General features: G+C 41.7%; 1 protein-coding gene across 4 annotated transcripts in view; it reads right to left on the reverse strand.

Annotated features, from left to right (window-relative positions):
- LOC109902767 (pre-B-cell leukemia transcription factor 1) overlaps nt 1-25,375 on the reverse strand; it is a 108,752-nt gene that overhangs the window by 82,466 nt on the left and 911 nt on the right. For all 4 annotated transcript variants that reach the window (XM_020499394.2, XM_031785759.1, XM_031785757.1 and 1 more), the window contains exon 2: nt 24,045-24,118. In XM_020499394.2, the coding sequence (XP_020354983.2) occupies nt 24,045-24,118 (74 nt within the window). The remainder of the gene's footprint in view (nt 1-24,044; nt 24,119-25,375) is intronic.

Raw genomic sequence — 25,375 nt, forward strand, 5'->3', positions numbered from 1 at the left:
TGTGTGCCATGTAAAAAAAAATAACGTTTAAGTTCCTTGCTCAGAACATGAGAACATATGAAAGTTGGTGGTTCCTTTTAACATGAGACTTCAATATTCCAAGGTAAGAGGTTTTAGGTTGTAGTTAATATAGTATTTATAGGACTATTTTTTATTTATTTTATTTTTATTTTACCTTTATTTAACCAGGTAGGCAAGTTGAGAACAAGTTCTCATTTACAATTGCGACCTGGCCAAGATAAAGCAAAGCAGTTCGACAGATAAAACGACACAGAGTTACACATGGAGTAAAAACAAACATACAGTCAATAATGCAGTATAAACAAGTCTATATACAATGTGAGCAAATGAGGTGAGAAGGGAGGTAAAGGCAAAAAAAGGCCATGATGGCAAAGTAAATACAATATAGCAAGTAAAATACTGGAATGGTAGTTTTGCAATGGAAGAATGTGCAAAGTAGAAATAAAAAAATAATGGGGTGCAAAGAAGCAAAATAAATAAATAAATAAAAATTAAATACAGTTGGGAAAGAGGTAGTTGTTTGGGCTAAATTTTAGGTGGGCTATGTACAGGTGCAGTAATCTGTGAGCTGCTCTGACAGTTGGTGCTTAAAGCTAGTGAGGGAGATAAGTGTTTCCAGTTTCAGAGATTTTTGTAGTTCGTTCCAGTCATTGGCAGCAGAGAACTGGAAGGAGAGGCGGCCAAAGAAAGAATTGGTCTTGGGGGTGACTAGAGAGATATACCTGCTGGAGCGTGTGCTACAGGTGGGAGATGCTATGGTGACCAGCGAGCTGAGATAAGGGGGGACTTTACCTAGCAGGGTCTTGTAGATGACATGGAGCCAGTGGGTTTGGCGACGAGTATGAAGCGAGGGCCAGCCAACGAGAGCGTACAGGTCGCAATGGTGGGTAGTATATGGGGCTTTGGTGATAAAACGGATTGCACTGTGATAGACTGCATCCAATTTGTTGAGTAGGGTATTGGAGGCTATTTTGTAAATGACATCGCCAAAGTCGAGGATTGGTAGGATGGTCAGTTTTACAAGGGTATGTTTGGCAGCATGAGTGAAGGATGCTTTGTTGCGAAATAGGAAGCCAATTCTAGATTTAACTTTGGATTGGAGATGTTTGATATGGGTCTGGAAGGAGAGTTTACAGTCTAACCAGACACCTAAGTATTTGTAGTTGTCCACGTATTCTAAGTCAGAGCCGTCCAGAGTAGTGATGTTGGACAGGCGGGTAGGTGCAGGTAGCGATCGGTTGAAGAGCATGCATTTAGTTTTACTTGTATTTAAGAGCAATTGGAGGCCACGGAAGGAGAGTTGTATGGCATTGAAGCTTGCCTGGAGGGTTGTTAACACAGTGTCCAAAGAAGGGCCGGAAGTATACAGAATGGTGTCGTCTGCGTAGAGGTGGATCAGGGACTCACCAGCAGCAAGAGCGACCTCATTGATGTATACAGAGAAGAGAGTCGGTCCAAGAATTGAACCCTGTGGCACCCCCATAGAGACTGCCAGAGGTCCGGACAGCAGACCCTCCGACTTGACACACTGAACTCTATCAGAGAAGTAGTTGGTGAACCAGGCGAGGCAATCATTTGAGAAACCAAGGCTGTCGAGTCTGCCGATGAGGATATGGTGATTGACAGAGTCGAAAGCCTTGGCCAGATCAATGAATACGGCTGCACAGTAATGTTTCTTATCGATGGCGGTTAAGATATCGTTTAGGACCTTGAGCGTGGCTGAGGTGCACCCATGACCAGCTCTGAAACCAGATTGCATAGCAGAGAAGGTATGGTGAGATTCGAAATGGTCGGTAATCTGTTTGTTGACTTGGCTTTCGAAGACCTTAGAAAGGCACGGTAGGATAGATATAGGTCTGTAGCAGTTTGGGTCAAGAGTGTCCCCCCCTTTGAAGAGGGGGATGACCGCAGCTGCTTTCCAATCTTTGGGAATCTCAGACGACACGAAAGAGAGGTTGAACAGGCTAGTAATAGGGGTGGCAACAATTTCGGCAGATAATTTTAGAAAGAAAGGGTCCAGATTGTCTAGCCCGGCTGATTTGTAGGGGTCCAGATTTTGCAGCTCTTTCAGAACATCAGCTGAATGGATTTGGGAGAAGGAGAAATGGGGAAGGCTTGGGCGAGTTGCTGTTGGGGGTGCAGTGCTGTTGTCCGGGGTAGGAGTAGCCAGGTGGAAAGCATGGCCAGCCGTAGAAAAATGCTTATTGAAATTCTCAATTATGGTGGATTTATCAGTGGTGACAGTGTTTCCTATCTTCAGTGCAGTGGGCAGCTGGGAGGAGGTGTTCTTATTCTCCATGGACTTTACAGTGTCCCAGAACTTTTTTGAGTTAGTGTTGCAGGAAGCAAATTTCTGCTTGAAAAAGCTAGCCTTGGCTTTTCTAACTGCCTGTGTATAATGATTTCTAGCTTCCCTGAACAGCTGCATATCACGGGGGCTGTTCGATGCTAATGCAGAACGCCATAGGATGTTTTTGTGTTGGTTAAGGGCAGTCAGGTCTGGGGAGAACCAAGGGCTATATCTGTTCCTGGTTCTAAATTTCTTGAATGGGGCATGTTTATTTAAGATGGTTAGGAAGGCATTTTTTAAAAATATCCAGGCATCCTCTACTGACGGGATGAGATCAATATCCTTCCAGGATACCCCGGCCAGGTCGATTAGAAAGGCCTGCTCGCAGAAGTGTTTCAGGGAGCGTTTTACAGTGATGAGTGGAGGTCGTTTGACCGCTGACCCATTACGGATGCAGGCAATGAGGCAGTGATCGCTGAGATCTTGGTTGAAGACAGCAGAGGTGTATTTAGAGGGGAAGTTGGTTAGGATGATATCTATGAGGGTGCCCGTGTTTAAGGTTTTGGGGAGGTACCTGGTAGGTTCATTGATTATTTGTGTGAGATTGAGGGCATCAAGTTTAGATTGTAGGATGGCTGGGGTGTTAAGCATGTTCCAGTTTAGGTCGCCTAGCAGCACGAACTCTGAAGATAGATGGGGGGCAATCAGTTCACATATGGTGTCCAGAGCACAGCTGGGGGCAGAGGGTGGTCTATAGCAGGCGGCAACGGTGAGAGACTTGTTTTTAGAGAGGTGGATTTTTAAAAGTAGAAGTTCAAATTGTTTGGGTACAGACCTGGATAGTAGGACAGAACTCTGCAGGCTATCTTTGCAGTAGATTGCAACACCGCCCCCTTTGGCAGTTCTATCTTGTCTGAAAATGTTGTAGTTTGGAATTAAAACTTCAGAATTTTTGGTGGTCTTCCTAAGCCAGGATTCAGACACAGCTAGAACATCCGGGTTGGCAGAGTGTGCTAAAGCAGTGAATAGAACAAACTTAGGGAGGAGGCTTCTAATGTTAACATGCATGAAACCAAGGCTATTACGGTTACAGAAGTCGTCAAAAGAGAGCGCCTGGGGAATAGGAGTGGAGCTAGCCACTGCAGGGCCTGGATTCACCTCTACATCGCCAGAGGAACATAGGAGGAGTAGAATAAGGGTACGGCTAAAAGCTATGAGAATTGGTCGTCTAGAACGTCTGGAACATAGAGTAAAAGGAGGTTTCTGGGGGCGATAAAATAGCATCAAGGTATAATGTACAGACAAATGTATGGCAGGATGTGAATACAGTGGAGGTAAACCTAGGTATTGAGTGATGAAGAGAGAGATATTGTCTCTAGAAACATCGTTGAAACCAGGAGATGTCATTGCATGTGTGGGTGGTGGAACTAATAGGTTGGATAAGGTATAGTGAGCAGGACTAGAGGCTCTACAGTGAAATAAGCCAATAAACACTAACCAGAACAGAAATGGACAAGACATATTGACATTAAGGATAGGCATGCTTAGTCGAGTGATCAAAAGGGTCCGGTGAGTGGAGAGGTTGGTTGGTGATTTAGACAGCTAGCCAGGGCATCGGTAGCAAGCTAGCATAGGATGGAGGTCTGTTAGCCACCCCTTACGTTCCGTCAGTAGATTAGTGGGGTTCCGTGTGGTAGAGGGGATTAATCCAAATCACACAACAACAACAAAAATAAAAACAATAGATATAGTTATAGAGGCCCAAGAAGAAAATATAATAATAATAATTTAAAAAATAATTAAAAAAAAAAAATAATAAAAAAATTGTCCGATTGTCTATTCAGATAGCAGCCGGTAAGACAGCTAACGGTTAGCAGGCCGCAGATGGGCGTTCAGGTAACGTCGCGACGGAGGAGCCGGCCGAATAACTCCTTCGGGTAGATAACGTCGGCAGTCCAGTTGTGAAGGCCCGGTGGGGCTCCGCGAAGGCAGTAAAACGGGTCCGGATAGGTGACTGCAGCCCAGGTGTGATTGATGGAACTCAGGAGTGATTGACGGAGCTTGCTAGCTCCGATGGTCACACGGATAGCAGCTAGCTAGCTGTGAGATCCGGGTATGAATGTCCAGGGACATGGAGAGAAAAATTGGTCCGGTATGTTCCGTTCCGAGCCGCGCTGCGCCGTACAGAACTGGCGATAGATTTTCGAGCTAAAGGATAGCTGATGACCACAAAACGATTTGCCAGTAAAGGAGCTAACTAGCTTCTGAACTAGCTTCTGGATTAGCTTCTGGCTAGTTTCAGGCTAGCTTCTTGGAGTTTCTGGCTAGCTTCTTGGAGGATTACAGATCTGAGGTAAATAATACTTTTTTATAAATATACATTGGTGAGGCGGGTTGCAGGAGAGTGTTTTGAAGATGAGTTGATGGAAAATAAAAATAAAATGTATGTGAAAAAGTTGTAAATATATATATATACAGGACACGACAAGACGAGGACAAAAGACGTCTGAACTGCTATGCCACCTTGGTCCTTCTCTCTATACCATTTGTATTTCATATACCTTTGACTATTGGATGTTCTTATAGGCACTATAGTATTGCCAGTGTAACAGTATAGCTTCCGTCCCCCTCCTCGCCCCTACCTGGGCTCGAACCAGGAACACATCAACAACAGCCACACTCGAAGCAGCGTTACCCATCGCTCCACAAAAGCCCTTGCAGCGCAAGGGGAATAACTACTCCAAATCTAAAAGCGAGTGACGTTTGAAACGGTATTAGCGCACACCCAGCTAGCTAGCTAGCCATTTCACATTGGTTACGCCAGCCATTAGGCTGATAGGCTTGAAGTCATAAACAGCGCTGTGCTTGTGAAGAGCTGCTGGCAAAAACGCACGAAAGTGCTGTTTGAATGAATGATTACGGGCCTGCTGCTGCTCAGTCAGACTGCTCTATCAAATCAGACTTAATTATAACATAATAACACATAGAAATACGAGCCTTTGGTCATTAATTTGGTCAAATCCGGAAACTATCATTTCGAAAACAAAACGTTTATTCTTTCAGTGAAATACCGGAACCGTTCGGTATTTTATCTAATGGGTGGCATCCCTAAGTCTAAATATTCTTGTTACATTGCACAACCTTCAATGTAATGTCATAATTACGTAAAATTCTGGCAAATTAGTTCGCAATGAGCCAGGTAGCCCAAACTGTTGCATATACCCTGACTCTGCGTGCAATGAACGCAAGAGAAATGACACAATTTCCCCTGGTTAATATTGCCTGCTAAACTGGATTTGTAGTTATGACTAGTGATTATGATTGATTGTTTTTTTATAAGATAAGTTTAATGCTAGCTAGCTATTTACCTTGGCTTCTACTGCATTCGCGTAACAGTCAAGCTCCTCGTGGAGTGCAATGGTTAGAGAGTTGGTCTAGTTAACTATACAGTTGCAAGATTGGGTCCCCTGAGCTGACAAGGTGAACATCTGTCGTTCTGCCCCTGAACAAGGCAGTTAACCCACCGTTCCTAGGCCATCATTGAAAATAAGAATGTGTTCTTAACTGACTTGTCTAGTTAAATAAAGGTATTAAAAAAATAAGAATAAAAACGGAAATCGGAGCCCAAAAATATCGATTTCCGATTGTTATGATAACTTGAAATCGGCCCTAATTAATCGGCCATTCCGATTAATCGGCCGACCTCTACTCCCTACATAGTACACTATTTTCTGAATAGGGTGCTATTTCGGACGCATATAGGATTTGGGAATCCCTTCATTTGATTGACAGCTCTGCTTTTACAGAAGGCCACCATCCAACAAAGCAGCAGAGTCAGACACAGAGGCCATCCCCTCGACCCGCCCACAGGGCCAATGTGCTGGAAGGCCAGTCATGAACCAGAGATAAAATAGAGACGCTGAATCAATCATCTTAGCTTGAGCAGATAAATCTCTAAAAGTCCAACCTCCCTCACAGACACTCAGGATATGTCCCAAATGACACCTATTCCCTATAGTGCCCATAGGGCCCTCAGAGCTCTGGTCAAAAGTAGTGCACTATATCAATAGGGCTTGTGTGAATAGGGTGTCATTTGGGATTTAGACTCAGCTTAAACTGAAGCTCAGTACAATACAATTCCTGAAACATCCACGAGCATCGAGCACCATCACAGTACTTTATATTGTGTAATATCTTCCTCCTTATAGATTTGTTGCCTATTATGCGTTCACAACTTTTAATTGGGCCCATATATTTGTTTATAATGGCTATTAAAGGTTATGTGTATCATAATATGTCGAATCCCATCTGTTCAACAGTATTACACCATGGAGACGTTTTAACAACTACCAGCCACACATTTCTAAAACGGTCTAGTCTTATCCTTTCTCACAAAAGCATAAATACAGAGATAAATACATATCCTAAATCACAAATGGCCACAAATATAAAATTATTAGGGCCCATAACATATACATATATATACAGTTGAAGTCAGAAGTTTACATACACCTTAGCCAAATACATTTAAACTCAGTTTTTCACAATTCCTGACATTTAATCCTTGTTTTAGGTCAGTTAGGATCACCACTTGATTTTAAGAATGTGAAATGTCAGAATAATAGTAGAGAGAATGATTTATTTCAGCTTTCAATTCGTTCATCACATTCTCAGTTGATCAGAAGTTTGCATTGCCTTAAAATTGTTGGAACTTGGGTCAAACGTTTCGGGTAGCCTTTCACAAGCTTCCCACAATACATTTTGTGGAAGTTTTGTGAAGTGCACCAGTCCCTCCTGCAGCAAAGCACCCCCACTACATGATGCTGCCACCCCCGTGCTTCACGGTTGTGATGTTGTTCTTCGGCTTGCAAGCCTCACCCTTTTTCCTCTAAACATACCGATGGCCATTATGGCCAAGCAGTTCTATTTTCGTTTCATCAGACCAGAGGACATTTCTATAAAAAGTACGATCTTTGTCCCCATGTGCAGTTGCAAACCGTAGTCTGGCTTTTTTATGCCGGTTTTGGAGCAGTGGCTTCTTCCTTGCTGAGTGGCCTTTCAGGTTATGTCGATATAGGACTTGTTTTACTGTGGATATAGATACTTTTATACCTGTTTCCTCCAGCATCTTCTCAGGTCCTTTGCTGTTGTTCTCCGATTGATTTGCACTTTTCGCACCAAAGTACGCGTACAGAACGCGTCTCCTTCCTGAGCGGTATGGCGGCTGCGTGGTCGCATGGTGTTTATACTTGCGTACTAATGTTTGTACAGATGAACGTGGTACCTTCAGGCATTTGGAAATTGCTCCCAAGGATGAACCAGACTTGTGAAGGTCTATAATTGTTATTTTTATTTTCCCATGATGTCAAGCAAAGGGTTTGAAGGTAGGCCTTGAAATACATCCACAGGTACACCTCCAATTGATGCAAATTATGTCAATTACCCTATCAGAAGCATCTAAAGCCATTACATAATTTTCTTGAATTTTCCAAGCTGTTTAAAGGCACATTCATCTTAGTGTATGTAAACTTTTGCCCCACTGGAATTGTGATACAGTGAATTATAAGTGAAATAATCTGTCTGTAAACAATTGTTGGAAAAATTACTTGTGTCATGCACAAAGTAGATGTCTTAACCAACTTACCAAAACTGTAGTTTGTTAACAAGAAATGTGTGTAGTGGTTTAACAACGAGTTTTAATGACTCCAACCTAAGTGTATGTTAACTTCCGACTTCAACTGTATATATATATATTGTTTATGTTCATCAGATGGGTGTAAATTGAAGTGATGAAATATGGAGTATAACTGGAGAATATATAGCATTAGCTGTCTCTTTGTCCAACTGCTAACTAACGGCATGATAAAGGACAAGCTAACGCATTCCAATGTGTTGATCAAGCTTAATACGGTTCAGAAGTGAAGGAGCATTGGAATCTTTTCACCAAGGAAGAGCAGCTGCTGCTTTCGCTAATGGGGATCCGAAAAAAATGCTCAAATACTAAACAGCTAAGCTGAAGTGAGTCCACATTTTGATGAATAGATAACATATAATATCTTACCACTGAATGGATACAATGTAGAAGAAAACAATAGACTCATATATAGCCAGTATCAAAACAGATGAACACACAAATAACTGTGCCACAGCTTGTGCTGACACAGTTTGAAAAAAATGTAAGTGGCAACGTACAATCATCTACATGCTGTTAATATTTTATGAGTAGCCCCTCTGAACCTGTGCAGTACATCGCTAATTTGTATAGCAAAGCAAAGTAGGAGAGAAAAAGATGGGGATCATCGAGGAGAGATGGAAAGACAGAGTGAGGGGGGAAGAGAAGACCGGACCATGGGAATGAGAGAGAGGGGGGATAAAGGATAAAGGAGAGAGTGAAGGGGTAGGAGAGAGAGTGAAGGGGTAGGAGAGAGAGTGAAGGGGTAGGAGAGAGAGTGAGAGAGGAAAATCACGAGTATGCACTGGATTGCATGGTGGTACATTTGGAAGTCAGCATGGTACACAGAACACTTGAAATTGCCCATTTTACAGCACTATACTGTACCTCCCATCCGCTTCCATCCCACAGGTCATTTGCATACTTCATAACGGATGACGACAGATGGAGATGAACGTTTTATCAAGGTTATCCTATCCTCCAAACTCCTAAAACCCTCTTTATCTCGCCTCTGTTGACAGAATATTAGGCTATCAACACAATTGATACATAGAGGAGGGAAATATGAAAACACTGGAGTGGTGATGTAAATGTCAGAGGAGCAGGCGACCAATGTCAATGGACACTTTCATTTATTTCAGTGAAACAATATTAATACAAACAGCACAGGGCCTTTTTTTAAAACATTTTATTATATTTTATTTCACTTTTTCTTTACTGTTTTGTTGTTAACAAACAACAAAAAATGTACCTAGACAAAAAAACGATAAACAACTTAACGTTTACATACATTTTCACAAACATGAATGACATCACATTTGCTCAGACCCACATGTTCCCATGGTATCCACACTCAATGTTGTTTCTAATGCTTGTAGGACTCTGCCCCATATGACTTTAAATTGTGTTATGTTGTTTCTGTCTGTAGACAGATTTTTTTCAATATTTAAATCATAAAGCATTTGATTCGTCCATTCTCTTAACGTTTGAGTATGATTTGACTTCTAGTATTTAAGTAATAGCTTCTTCAATATAAGTGACAAAAATAATATTGTCCAACCCATTGGGAATCTCACCACACCCACACATGCCATGTCTTGACATATGCAGGGGTGATGAAATTCCAATGATCCATCCATCTGAACTCTAACAACAGAATCCACATTATGACCTACAATACCAACAAAAAAGTCTACCTCCCTGACCAGCTCTCTAGTTCACATGTATGTAGAATGAAGTGTGGCATAGAGTACAGTTGCATACAGTACAGTACATAGACAGTCCACACTGTCCCCAGGGACAGAGAGCAGTATTATACTTTGTCTGTATGATTAGTCCTTTGGCCATCATTGTTATAGATATAGATATAGAACTACACTTCCTCCATTTCAGACCCTCAGTCTGATTCCCTGTACCTTCAGTGGCAACCTACTGTATTCCCTATGGGCCGTGGTCAAAAGTAGTGCACTATTTAGGGAATAGGGTGCCATTTGGGATGCTCACTGTACCTTCAGTGGCAACCTACTGTATTCCCTATGGGCCGTGATCAAAAGTAGTGCACTATATAGGGAATAGGGTAACATCTGGGATGCTGCCTCAATTCTAACAGGAATCACATGCTCAAGGCAACATGTCCAGGGAAAAGAGGTGAGGCCACAGTGGTTGCAATTTGTAGACGTGCCAACTGACAGTCTCCAAATATGACACACCCTCCCAACCATTCCCATAAGGAAGTCTGAGAGTGCATCCCAAATGGCACCCTATTCCCTACAGTGTACTACTTTTGTCCAGGGCCTCTGGTTGAAAGTTGTACACTATAAAGGGAATAGGGTGCATTTGGGACGAACACGGAATGTGACTTCAGTCATCAATCAAATCAAACATCCGCTTTTTTTCTTTCTCCTTCCGGACCAAAGGTGCTGGTGTGTATTAATGCACAGCATCACAGAAAGGAAACGATGGCCATTTATAGAACACAATGAGGACCTCAGTAAAACTGACTATTCATATTACTGTACAAGGCCCTCTGTGTGTGGATAACAAAGACCTGTCAAATAATTTAACAGGGCCAAGGTTTGCTTGTAATGAATCAATAGTCACCTGGACTATTTACATTGACCCCCCCCATACCGTAAGGTAATAACATTTGATTTGATTTGATTTCCTAAAATCTCATGTTCAGAAAAATACAACAAGACAACAGCTTTCTAGACAAAGCAGAGCTTACACCAAGCCTAATCACAGCCCTGAGTAAAAATGTAAAATTCCACATTGCAGAAATGAATTTTAGGTTTTGTCATTAAATGTATCGGGCCTCTGACATAACATTCAATGCCTGTTAAACAAGCAAATATTACTCCTCAGCACTGGGAGAAATCTAGAAAGCTACAGTAAACATAGCAGAGGTTATAATGTACAGTATACATAGCTCATGTAAGAGTCTCTTAAAAGGCCTCTGAGGCTTCTATAAGGCTACAAGTTCACAGTCAAAATCTTAAGGATAAAATCCTTAACACAATTCTGTGTGTTGGTATACACTTGCATGAAATGCATACGTTTAAAAAAAAAACAATTGGTCAGCCTAAAATGCCCAAAATGCCCCCCCTGGTCAGTGAGCTTTATGATTACATTGTTATAATATTATTATTACATTATTATCACATTATGATAACATGAGCTACATATCCTCAAACACACTTTTCAGAAACCTCCTTTACCACATTATCGAGTGCTACACTGAGCACCCCCCCATCCTCCTCCCCCTCTTCCAGTTCTAAAAGTTACCCGCAATGTCACTTGTGTCTGTGGTCTGTGCACAGGGAAGCCATCCAAAACCACCACGGCGTGGCGTTTCAGCAGCGGAGGACCAACATGCTCCTTCTACTTTTCTACACACACAAAACACACATAAACGTCTCGCCTGCTAGGAGGCCATGCCATGAAGCTTGCTGATCTCTTCTGGGTGCCCAGATTGGCACCTGAGATAGTGTCCGTCCCAGATGGAACCCTATTCTCTATATAGTGCACTACTTTTGACCAGGGCTATCATCAAAAGTAGTGCACTATATATCGAATAGGGTACCATTTGGGACATATCCATAGAGAAGCGCTTGGTTGGTGTCGCTACAAGTATCCCAACTGGTGGCACAACAATGAGTATGGTTGTATTCAATCATATCACTACAGCTGAGAGTGTGTATGGTGTAGTGTTGATGGACTATAGAAATGATAGATACCAGCAGCACACTACCGGAAACATGGAAACAATCCTAAACGGAGGCTCATATACAAAAATGTACACTGAACAAAAATATAAACGCAGCATGTAAAGTTTTGGCCCATGTTTCATGAGCTGATATCCATACGCACAAAAAGGGTATTTTACTCAAATTAGTTTACATCCCTGTTAGTGAGCATTTCTCCTTTGCAAAGATAATCCATCCGCCTGACAGGTGTGGCATATCAAGAAGCTGATTAAACAGCATGATCATTATACAGGTGCACCTTGTGCTGGGGACAATAAAATGCATCTCTAAAATGGGAGCTTACAATTGGCATACTGACTGCAGGGATGTCCACCAGAGCTGTTGCCAGAGAATTAAATGTTCATGTCTTTACTATAAGCCACCTACAACGTTGTTTTAGAGAATTTGGCAGTATGTCCAACCGCCCTCACAACCGCAGACCACGTGTAAACAACCATCCCAGCCCAGGACCTCCAGATCCGGCTTCTTCACCTGCGGGACCATCTGAGATCAGCCACCCGGATAACTGATGAAACTGTGGGTTTCCACAAGTGAAGAATCTAGGCATCACCTGTCAGAAACCATCTCAGGGACGCTCATCTGCGTGTCTGTCCATCTGTCCTCACCAGGGTCTTGACCTGACTGCAGCTCATCGTTGTAACAGACTTCAGTGGGGAAATTCTCAACTTCGGTGGCCACTGGCATGCTGGAGAAGTGTACTTTTCACGGATTAATCCTGGTTTCAACTGTACCGGGCAGATGACAGACAGTGTGTATGGTGTAGGGTGGGTGAGCGGTTTGCTGATGTCAAAGTTGTTAACAGAGTGCCCCATGGTGGGTTGGGGTTATGGTTTGGGCAGGCATAAGATACAGACAACAAACACAATTTAATTGAGATATCGTGATGAGATCCTGAGGCCCATTGTCGTGCCGTATATCTGCCTGCCATCCTGTAGTACTAACTCAAAAGAGTTCTGGGACACTGTGAAATCCATGGAGAATAAGAGCACCTCCTCCCAGCTGCCCACTGCTCTGAGGCTAGGAAACACTGTCACCACCGATAAATCCACTATAATTGAGAATTTCAATAAGCATTTCTCTACGGCTGGCCATGCTTTCCACATGGCTACCCCTACCCCGGACAACTGCCTGGCACCCTCCACAGCAACCCGCCAAAGCCCCCACCATTTCTCCTTTACCCAAATCCAGATAGCTGATGTTCTGAAAGAGCTGCAAAATCAATCTGAAACCTCTCTTTCTAAAATTATCTGCCGAAATTGTTGCAACCCCTATTACTCGCCTGTTCAACCTCTCTTTCGTATCGTCTGAGATTCCCAAAGATTGGAAAGCTGCCACGGTCATCCCCCTCTTCAAAGGGGGTGACACTCTAGACCCAAACTGCTACAGACCTATATCTATCCTACCCTGTCTTTCTAAGGTCTTCGAAAGCCAAGTTAACAAACAGATTACTGACCATTTCGAAACCCACCATACCTTCTCCGCTATGCAATCTGGTTTCAGAGCTGGTCATGGGTGCACCTCAGCCACGCTCAAGGTTCTAAACGACATCATAACCGCCATCGATAAGATACATTACTGTGCAGCCGTATTCATCGATCTGGCCAAGGCTTTCGACTCTGTCAATCACAACATTCTTATTGGCAGTTTCTCAAATGATTGCCTCGCCTGGTTTACCAACTACTTCTCTGATAGAGTTCAGTGTGTCAAGTCGGAGGGCCTGTTGTCCAGACCTCTGACAGTCTCTATGGGTGTCAGACTCTCTTTTCTGTATACATCAATGATGTCGCTCTTGCTGCTGGTGATTCTCTGATCCACCTCTACGCAGATGACACTATTCTGTATACTTCTGGCCCCTCCTTGGACACTGTGGTAACTAACCTCCAGACGAGCTTCAATGCCATACAACTCTCCTTCCGTGGCCTCCAACTGCTCTTAAACGCAAGTAAAACTAAATGCATGCTATTCAATCGATCACTGCCCGCACCTGCTCGCCCGTCCAGCATCACTACTCTGGACGGCTCTGACTTAGAATACGTGGACAACTACAAATACCTGGGTGTCTGGTTAGACTGTAAACTCTCCTTCCAGACTCACATTAAGCATCTCCAATACAAAATTAAATCTAGAATCGGCTTCCTATATCGCAACAAAGCATCCTTCACTCATGCTGCCAAACATACCCTCGTAAAACTGACCATCCTACCGATCCTCGACTTCGGTGATGTCATCTATATAATAGCCTCCAACACTCTACTCAACAAACTGGATGCAGTCTATCACAGTGCCATCTGTTTTGTCACCAAAGCCTTTTGTCACACTTCCCACCATTGCGACCTGTACGCTCTCGTTGGTTGGCCCTCGCTTCATACTCGTCGCCAAACCCACTGGCTCCAGGTCATCTACAAGTCTCTGCTAGGTAAAGCCCCGCCATATCTCAGCTCACTGGTCACCATAGCAGCACCCACTCGTAGCACGCGCTCCAGCAGGTATATCTCACTGGTCACCCCCAAAACAAATTCTTCCTTTGGTCGTCTTTCCTTCCAGTTCTCTGCTGCCCATGACTGGAACGAATTGCAAAAATCTCTGAAGCTGGAGACTCACAACTCCCTCACTAGCTTTAAGCACCAGCTGTCAGAGCAGCTTACAGATCACTGCACCTGTACATAGCCCATCTGTAAACAGCCCATCTATCTACCTACCTCATCCCCATACTGGTATTTATTTATTTTGCTCCTTTGCACCCCAGTATCTCTACCTGCACGTTCATCTTCTGCCGATCTACCATTCCAGTGTTTAATTGCTATATTGTAATTACTTCGCCACTATGGCCTATTTATTTCCTTAACTTACCTCATTTAGACTCACTGTATATAGACTTTTTAGACTCTACTGTATTATTGACTATGTTTTGTTTATTCCATGTGTAACTCTGTGTTGTTGTATGTGTTGAATTGCTATGCTTTATCTTGGCCAGGTCGCAGTTGCAAATGAGAACTTGTTCTCAACTAGCCTACCTGGTTAAATAAAGGTGAAATAAAATAAATAAATAAAATCACCTCATGTTTCAGCATGATAATGCACAGCCCCATGTCGCGAGGATCTGTACACAATTCCTGCAAGCTGAAAATGTCCCAGTTCTTCTATGGCCTGCATACTCACCAGGCATGTCACCTATTGAGCACGTTTGGGATACTCTGCATCAATGTGTACGACAGCATGTTCCAGTTTCCACCAATATCCAGCAACTTCACACAGCCATTGAATGGGAGTGGGGACAAAATTCCACAGAGAGCCTGATCAACTCCATGCGAACTCGCTGCATGAGGCACATGGTGGTGACACCAGAAACGGACTGGTTTTCGGATCCATGCCCCTACCTTTTTATTAAGTACTGTATCTGTGACCAACAAAGAGTATGCATATCTGTATTCCCAGTAATGTGAAATCCATTTTCTTTCTCATTACATGTTGCATGTTGCATTTATATTTTTGTTCATTTTCTTAGAGAATCGTATTTTGTAGTCAAAGAATGTGTAAGAAAATAAAATGACATTCAGGTGTACTATCAGCCTTGATTCATTTGGATTCCTTTCTGTTTTATAGCAAATACAGCATATTTAGAGACAAAAATGTTCCTCCAGCATTTTTTGAGACTACAATTTTGCTCCAGCCTAATTAGAGACTTAAATGTTCCTCTAGTGTATTCAGAGACTAAAATTCTCCTCCAGCGTATTTAGAAACTCAAATGTTCCTCCAGCATATTTAGAGACTCAAATGACCCTCCAGCATATTTAGAGACTGAAATTCTCCTCCAGCGTATTTAGAAACTCAAATGCTCCTCCAGCATATTTAGAGACTCAAATGACCCTCCAGCATATTTAGAAACTCAAATGTTCCTCCAGCATATTTAGAGACTCAAATGACCCTCCAGCATATTTAGAGACTCAAATGACCATCCAGCATATTTAGAGACTGAAATGACCCTCCAGCATATTTAGAAACTGAAATAACCCTCCAGCATATTTAGAGACTGAAATGACCCTCCAGCATATTTAGAGACTGAAATTCTCCTCCAGCGTATTTAGAAACTCAAATGCTCCTCCAGCATATTTAGAGACTCAAATGACCCTCCAGCATATTTAGAAACTCAAATGTTCCTCCAGCATATTTAGAGACTCAAATGACCCTCCAGCATATTTAGAGACTCAAATGACCATCCAGCATATTTAGAGACTGAAATGACCCTCCAGCATATTTAGAAACTGAAATAACCCTCCAGCATATTTAGAGACTGAAATGACCCTCCAGCATATTTAGAGACTGAAATGACCCTCCAGCATATTTAGAGACTCAAATGACCATCCAGCATCTTTAGAAACTCAAATGACCCTCCAGCATATTTAGAGACTCAAATGACCCTCCAGCATATTTAGAGACTGAAATGATCCTCCAGCATATTTAGAGACTGAAAATACCCTCCGGCATATTTAGAGACTCAAAAGTTCCTCTAGCATATTTACAGACTGAAATGTAGAGGTAAAATGTTCCTTGTGAGAATGCTTCCCATTGACACAGTGGGAGTCGAGGAAGATATAATGAGCAACAGAAGCTGATTACCGCCATATATTAGACTGTATAATTATGAGATTTGCATAAAGTTAGACGGGTGGGTTCTTCCAAGGAGGAGATTTAGGCGGAATCTCTTAATCTTTGCTCCACATTAACACAGATGAAACAGTAACAATTGTAACGGCTGTCGTGGGTTGAAGAAGGTGAGGACCAAGGTGCAGCGTGGTACGTATTCATCTTTATTTATGAATTGAACACTGAATGAAAAAACAACAGAAGAGAATGAATGAAACCGAAACAGTTCTGTTTGGTACAGAATACAAAAACAGAAAACAACTACCCACAAACACAGGTGGGAACAGGCTACCTAAGTATGGTTCTCAATCAGAGACAACGATTGACCGCTGCCTCTGATTGGGGACCATACCAGGCCAAACACATAGAAATACAACACTCAGAACAAAACATAGAATGAAAAACATAGAATGCTCACCCCAACTTACGCCCTGACCAAACCAAAATAGAGACATAAAAAAAGAACTACGGTCAGGACGTGACAACAATATTATCTGTACAATGATTAATTCTACAGGTGATGTGAGAGGCAGTCTGGTTGTGGTTAACCTAATGAATGCTAAAATAATCAATAATCTTACAATAATTCCAGTTTAGTCAAACACAATAGTGTCAACACTACAATAAAAGGTAGCATCATAATCTGATAAACTTCACAGAAATGTATAATATATTATGTTTCTTTGAAATGAGGACAAAAATATACAATGTTAATTGCAATGTCTTTCCCCCTGAAGGAAATACAAGCCTATTGGGAGAGAAAGAGCTCAGTCTCCTAGTAATGGGCCACACACATACATAATTCTGTTTTCAGGAAAACCAACTCAGATATGTACATAATGCATTCACACAACACAACACATATCTTGTTAGTGATAATGCAATAGCAGATTGAGAACAGATAATGCCCACACACATAAAAAATATACACACCGTACACACCATACGCAGACCACACGCAGCTCCTGTACTGTAAAGTGCCAGAGCAACTGCTTTAGTGTTAAATATCAGATGCAAATGAAAAGAGAAAATCTATCATGACTGTAATGTGTCCTGATGGGAGTGGGCTCTCCCCTGTGAGGAGCCAGGCCAGAAAGAGGCAGGGAGGGAGGAGGGAGCAGGGTGATGTATGGAGGAGCTGGATGGGAGGTGAAAAGCGTAGCGAGACAGACGGGGGGAGGCGATGGGAAGAGAGAGGGGGAGGAGGAGGGGGGTAACACAGTCCTGCCGCCCGCCAGAATCCTGAGGGCCCAGGGCAAAAGGGGAATAAATGTTGATTAGTGTTGATTTTATCCAACGAGCACCCGGCAACTGACAGTGGGACTAAGCTGCCGCGAAAGGCAACCATTAATCTTAGTCTGGTTTAAGTAGTGTATATTAATTTGTGTCATTTCCACTGTGCGGAGAGAGGCCTCTCCCTCTCTGTCTACCTCTCTGTTTTCTTTTTCTCCCCCTCTCTTTCCCGCTCTCCCTCTTTCCCTCCCTCTCTCCATCTCTCTTGATAAAAGCTCTAGCGTTTGAAGGCTGTGTCGGTGGAGCGGTGCTCTATCAGCGGTACAGTGGAAGCCTGGAGGTAGCGCCTGCTCAGAGCAGCTCTTAGCAGCAGGGGAGTGTGTAGGAAATGAGATTCAGAGCCCTACATTAAGGAAAATGAACTCCTGGGGGGTTGGTATGGCAACCACATTCGAAAGTGCCGTTGCATGTTCAATTTAATGTACATAACAAATTTGTGGATTTGAATAAATATTAGAGGAAGCTAGCAGCACACAAAAAAGAGCCAAGGCAGACCACATCTTTACAGAGATCATTATTGAAAAAGGGAGTAAAAAAAAGCAAGCAGAGTCAGATGTACACCACCATATCCCATCTTACAGCAGTGGATGCTGTGGTCTGTTAATTCTGTCTGGTGAGGCATGAGGACTAAATCCAACCAGTTATTCATTTTATACATTTCATTCACCCCAATGACTGGGATATGCTTTATTTTGGAGACCACAAGCGCATAATCTTCATTTTTAATGAATAGCATTTAACATTTCCCTGATGCCGTAACAGGAAAAAGGACAGTAATTTTAGTAGCTAGCTCACCAGCCTATGAAAGAGGAATTTGACTTACATGGGTTTTTCCTCTTGTGTTTCTTATTTCTCATTCCTCTCTGTCTTTCAGTCTTACTCGCTTTCACACGCAACATAGACACTTGCTCCCTGTCATCATCACTGGGACAACATCACAGGAAAACATTGAGGGGGAGAAACAACACCTCAACGTGAAACCGCTAGATCAATTTCACGGTCACCACCATCAGGATTTTTTTCATTTTTTCAGCAGTGGTTGCAAGGGTATGATTAAACAGTTAGATATTTGGATGATTAAACAGAGAGATAGGAGGTAAACAGCTGTGGAGAACACACACACACACAGACAGACACACATACACACACACACAGACAGACACACATACATACACACACAGAGACACACATATGCACACACACACACGCACACAGACAGACACACACACACACACAGACAGACACACACACACACACACACACACACACACACACACACACAGACAGACAGACAGACACATAGACACATACACATACACATACACACACACACATTTTCTCTCTGAATACTGCTGTGTCAGCATAGAGGAGCAGGCTGGATAAAAGACAAAATCTGTTGCATGTATTAACATCAACACTCCCAGTCAGTGCACTAACAGACAAGGAAAGGAGGGGGATGCATATCACTGCAACACAACATTCTATATCTGAGTAGACGTCCTCCTGTTTTGATTGGATGGAAATAAGCTGTTACGCTCAGCTCCCGAGTGGCGCAGTGGCCTAAGACACTGCATCCCAGTGCAAGAGGTATCACTGCAGTACCTGGTGATTGGGTGTCCCATAGGGTGGCACACAATTGGCCCAGCATCGTCTGGGTTTAGCCAGGGTAGGCCGTCATTGTAAATAAGAATTTGTTTTTAACTGACTTGCCTAGTTAAATAAAGGATACATAAAATGAATAGTTTACATTAGCTCTGAACAGGCCCCAGCCAAGCCTATGCTTGCATCCCAAATGGCACCCTATTCCCTTGATAGTGCCCTATTTTGACCAGGGCCCATAGGGACCATAGTGCACTGTATAGTAAATGTTCCCTGCTACTTACAAAAAGCATACTACTAAAGTGACACCAGAGGGATTTAGATAGAGAGCGAACTGATATGTCAATATTAACCTTTTGACCACCAGCAGTTTGGCATTGGCAATGCACTCTCAAAATACACTCATCTGCCAATCTAAAAAAAATGATATATATACTGTATATTCAGTCAAACTGTAAATCCCTATGGGTTTCTATACCACATTGGGGTTCAAAGCTAAAAACAGGTTTGCTTCTGCGGATAATGACGGCTAACATAAATTGTTTATATTACGTTGGTGTGCTGTGTTTTGTAGGGTTCTGACTGGACTCTGGGGAACGGAGGCACTTTCTAGAGTAAAAATATGCCGATTCTAAGCCATCTAAATGGACTGACAACTCAATGTAGTGTAGTGTACTGTATCTCTCTGACTGCATCCCAATACACTTCTCTGACTACGTCCCAAATGGCACCCTATTCCCTGTGCAGTGCACTACTTTTGACCAGAGGCCATATGGTTCTGGTCAAAAGTAATGCACTATATAGGGAATAGGTTGTCATTTGAGACATATCCTCTGTAATCAGATCTCTGGCTAATTTCACCCGTGTTAAATATTACTCCGCTGCCCTCTGAGAAAAACGACATTTCACCATTCAAAAAATAACATTACATCACTCCGCTAGTCATATTTATAAATGGAGCATCCCCCAGGCGTGAAACCTTACACTATTCAAACACCAGAAAACTGGCCTTTTGTTGAGGTTGAGAGAAGATGAAAAAACAGCCAGTCAGAGCAGCAGGAATGCGTTCCAAATAGCACCCTATTCCCTATATAGTGCACTACTTTTGATCAGGGCACATAGGCCTCTGGTCAAAAGTAATGCACTATATAGGGAATAGGGTGTCATTTGGGACACAACCCTACATTTACTGAGCAAGTGTCTCAGTGTCGCAGAGAGGTTATGTTTGACACTGTTGGAGATTTATGACGTTGACGAGGTGTTTATAGAAGTCAATTCATTTTAGCTAATTTTCTTAAGCACCATTTTGGATGATGTCAACAGTTTTCTCATCAAAAGGAGAAGCAAGGTCCTTTAGACCAGTTCCAAAAACCACCTGTGGAAATGTTTTTAAAAGCATGATTAAAACATATATTTTTTTACAATCCTTTACATTTAGTTTTATAATGTTGTGTTGAAGACATGGTTAGGGTTTAATTACACTTATCTCCCATTTTGCCACATTCATCTCATGATTAATAAAGTTAGAAATATTTTTATAAACATGATGTAAGATTGAGTTGTGTCACATTCGTATATTCTATAATGCATTGAGTTTGCAGAAGGTTAAGGTTTCATGGCGCAGTAGCATTGGAGTCAAATTATTTGGGTGTATTTTTGGAAAGCACCCTGTGCCAATACCTCTTATAACGTGGCTCAGGGTGGATACTTTGTAGCCTACTGTCACAGACAAGACCTTTAACACTGAGTTCAACTTCTCTTTCTTATTCTTCTCACAGTGAACACTAATCCACTAATCCAACAGTAACCTTAGGAGTGTGTGTCAAAATCGAACTGTTTTTAAATGTAATAATCCATACAGGTGAGGTGTAAATCTCTTTTTATCAAGTATTGTATACACACACACACCGTACGCCTCTGAGTGAAAAGTAACATTCCTTTAAGTCGAGAAAGAAAACCAAAATATGATCAGGATGAAACTAAGCAGTCAAGGATGGAAAAAGGAGACCAATGTCTGAAAGAAGAAAAGAAAAGAAAGATGCCTACCCTGGGTGGAAATAAAGTGTTCCTTCTCCTTTCCTCCGGGGTGCGAGCAGTACACAGCAGTGTGCTTGTTTATAGTGAGTAGTCATTCTGCTGGGCACCGATCGCTCACCACACCACAGAATCCCAGTACAAATACACAGAGTGGGTCAGGAGTTCAGGAGTTACTCAACGCTGGCTGCCTGTCCTGCCTGCCTGAGTATGGCATTATATTATTTCCTGATGCCCGCAGGTGATGTCAGTTTTTCTAGTACTGGGGACAGTCAGAGACGTAAAGTGCGTAGTGGAGATGGAGGGGAGAGATAATCCTGTTTACTAAAACCAAATTCAAAAATAAATATATATATTTATAAAAACAAAAAAAATTTAATTAAGGTTTTGAAATAAAAATCTACTTAATTCAATAAAAATAATACTACTAATAAAAAATATATATATTTGAATGTAATATATGTAGTTATTATATCAATTCAAAGCTCTCAAATGTTGTTATGACAAAATTCTACAAATAAATAAAAATGGCAAATGATAGTCTTGTCAGAAAGAAAAACATATATGTTACAATAAGCCATTAACAACACAGTTAACAACACAGTTAATAACAACACAGTTATCCTCAGTGAATATCATGTGGTGTAAAAAAACACTCTAGAAATAGCCTTAATGTCTCTGGTGCATTCAGACATATTTAATGGTGAAAAACAAGACAGATTCCAGAGCAGTAGCAGCAGCAGAGGTCTGTGCAGTCAGTGAGTTCTGCTCTGAGCTTTATTTACTTTAAGACCTAACAGAAACCGTGCTCAACTCAACACAGCTTCACTGGGGCTAGTCTGTAGTCTGTACTGTGGCAGGCAGAGTTGTAATAATGTTTAAAAAAACAGGTGTGTTTTTTTACTGAGAGAATCATAGGGTTTTTAATACTTTGGCACCCAGACGAGAGGACCCAGTCGAGGTTTACTTAACAGAGATGTGCTCTAGGCTTCAGCAGCTGACCCTTTTCAAAAATATTTTAAAAACTACTTCTGACAAGTTAATTCTAACACCTTATACAGCAACACTAGAGGGCGGATGAAACAATGTCTCATACAGTACATGAAAGGATAGAGATGTTCAGAACCATGTGCTGTATATACAGTTGTATATCATACATCTATATTCAATTGATATAATAAACTTCATTTCCATCAAACACTGCAGATATGTGTAACTAAACCTCCTCTGAGAAGAGGTGGTCAGACTCAGAGACACTCTCCTTCAGGAGAAACAGACACCTGGGCTATTGGGATGGTCGGGTCGTAGCCAGCTGAGAGAGATGAGAGAGAAAGCACAGCACTCCCAGACAGGACCAGATCCAAGTGACTTTGTACTCCATGTGGAGACAAACTTTGGATGAACTCTGAAAAACGCCAGGGAGTAAACCTCTATGCATAACTGTGTCACTCACTCCCCCTCCAAAACCCTACCAAGACAACAGAGAAAGGAAAGAGAGCCAGCAGGCCTCAAAAGGCCCCCTGCTCCCCTTAGACACTGGCCCAATTGAGGGTGCGCTACATGGGGTAGGAGGACTGGGTCGTTGGGGAGTGGAGGTGGAGGGTGGCGGGGGGTTGAACTTCATTGAAAATGAAAACATCATGTAAAAGTAGAATTACATACACACAAGGAATAAAATATACAACACAACCCATCACCTCCACACACAGCTCCACAGCAGTGAAGCGTGATGTATGGACCAAGTGAGAGCGGAGAGATAATAAAAATGATTTCTCTTTTATCCTCTATCTATCCCATTTTATTTCATGCACTAATGACTGTGAAACACAGTGGAGTCGCTTCCACATCGAACCCAGACAGCGATAGCATCTCAATATCTCACAAGTACAAATTTAAAGGAGTCCTCATTCCACGCCATATCTTAGAAGGGGAAAATAACAGAGGAGATATATACACACTATCGCTCCTGAGCAGCTCTGAATTCTATCTGTGCCAATTTCAGAAATGTCAAAGGGAACAGGGGTTTGTATTCTGGAAAGACGAGGTATGTTCTGCCTCTCCCTAAGTCTGATGTCACTACATCTGCTCTTAGTGAAATTATTCTGCGACAAGGTCTCTCTCAACAGCACAGGCAAATGGAGAGACACACACAAGTGAATTAAATGAGACACACAGCAGAGAGATTTGACAGCTAGCACACAAGGGGGAAACATTATGATGAAGACGCTCATTTAGCTTTCAACACTTTCCATCATCAACACCATCAAACCTTTAGATGCTTGACACTATAATTGGAAAAGATTGTCAATGAAATAGCACTGACTGTAGGGCTGTGTAATAGCACAAAATGGATCGCACTCCCAAAACATGTGCAAATTGTAAAAACACAGGTCTGAAAAATAGGCCAATTTGTATTTTTCTTCTCAGATAAGAATGTAATTCAAAGCACATTGAAAAACATGCCTGCCCTGGCTGCAACAAGTTCATCTATGTGAATGGCTGTGAATTGTAGGCAAAACGCGCTTTCTCTGGAGATATTAATGAGTCCTACATAGAGCTCATACAATGTCCCCTTTATGTGGACTTCTGTAGCCGAAGAAGAAGGCACTTTTAGTTTTTCTAAGTGGTTAGTAGGCCTATAGTTTTCCGTTCAAATTGTGTAGGTCTGTATTTGACGTGCATTCAATAGCCCAGTAGATAACTTTAGAAACCGCATTGGACCTACCTGTTTTCTCTTTGATTTCACACAAGACGTTGAAGAGAGCAGGCTTCATCCTGTGGCAATTCAGGGCGTGTTTCCTAAACAAAATAAAGTAACGTCAACAAATCACATCAATCCTAAAAGCGTTAGCCCTATAACAGTTAGAATGGTTTTATTGAAGCATGTAGCCTATGACGCAAATTATGTAGACAGGCAAATATGTGATGCAAATGTTGCGGATTGCGTCAACCTTTTATTGCTAACCTGCTGTATTTGTATATGCGTGCTTAAGATAGCATAAGTAATATTTAAAATGACATGCTAATATTTATCTTATTATTATTATTGGAAGCAAGTAAAGAAAGTAAACTGGAATATATAGATACTTGTTACTACCTAAAAATGTAATGCAACACATTTTTATGTTCTGGACTGATTGAGCAACAATACCAACAATAATTTATAAACAATTTTGAATATGTATTTTGTTGTTTAGAATGGTTAAGTATTATCAACAATTATTAAATGTCTTGTTTGTTGTTGAATTTGTATAAATTACAGTCATGTTCATCGCAGTGCAACACAGGACAGTGGGAAATGGTTGTCCAAAGAGTTTCATTGTATTTTGAAAGATTCCTCTCAGCTGCTCGCCCTCCATCGTGAACACAGCCTACACGCACCGCGCCTCAACGCACTTCGCTTTAGCTTCTGTGTCAACTGAATATCTAATAACTGGATGCAAATGATTTATCTTCAATTACTATGAATGGCCCATTGTATAGCCCATGTAAATAACAAATTATAGCCTATAATACTGTATTATTGACTGTATGTTTTGTTCTTTCCATGTGTAACTCTGTGTCGTTGTATGTGTCACACTGCTTTGCTTTATCTTGGCCAGGTCGCAGTTGCAAATGAGAACTTGTTCTCAACTAGCCTACCTGGTTAAATGAAGGTGAAATAAATACAAAATATTTTTAAAATTGCGTATTCTAGATTTCTATTAAATGTAGGCTATGCCTTATCAGTTGTTGAATTTTGACTGGAGAGAGAGAGAGAGAGAGAGCTGTGCTTGCACAAAAGTTGTTGTCAATCAATGTGATGCTGGTTATTGTTATGACTAATCGCATCTACAAACTTGAGATGTCAGATTTGTACGTCGTTATTGATTTGTCAGGAGTGTGAAAAAACATTGAATCTATAGTGAAAACACTTTGAATCTACGTTATACGTTATACTGCTGCAATATTATAAAATTTTGGGAAATTCAGGAACAATTGATATGTCCACTGTACTAATAAGATAACTTCAAAGTTGAAATGTAGTCTGCTGCACTGTGGGTGTTATTATTTCTC

This window comes from Oncorhynchus kisutch, linkage group LG13, assembly GCF_002021735.2.
Source record: "Oncorhynchus kisutch isolate 150728-3 linkage group LG13, Okis_V2, whole genome shotgun sequence".
In the NCBI taxonomy this organism is placed as follows: domain Eukaryota; kingdom Metazoa; phylum Chordata; class Actinopteri; order Salmoniformes; family Salmonidae; genus Oncorhynchus; species Oncorhynchus kisutch.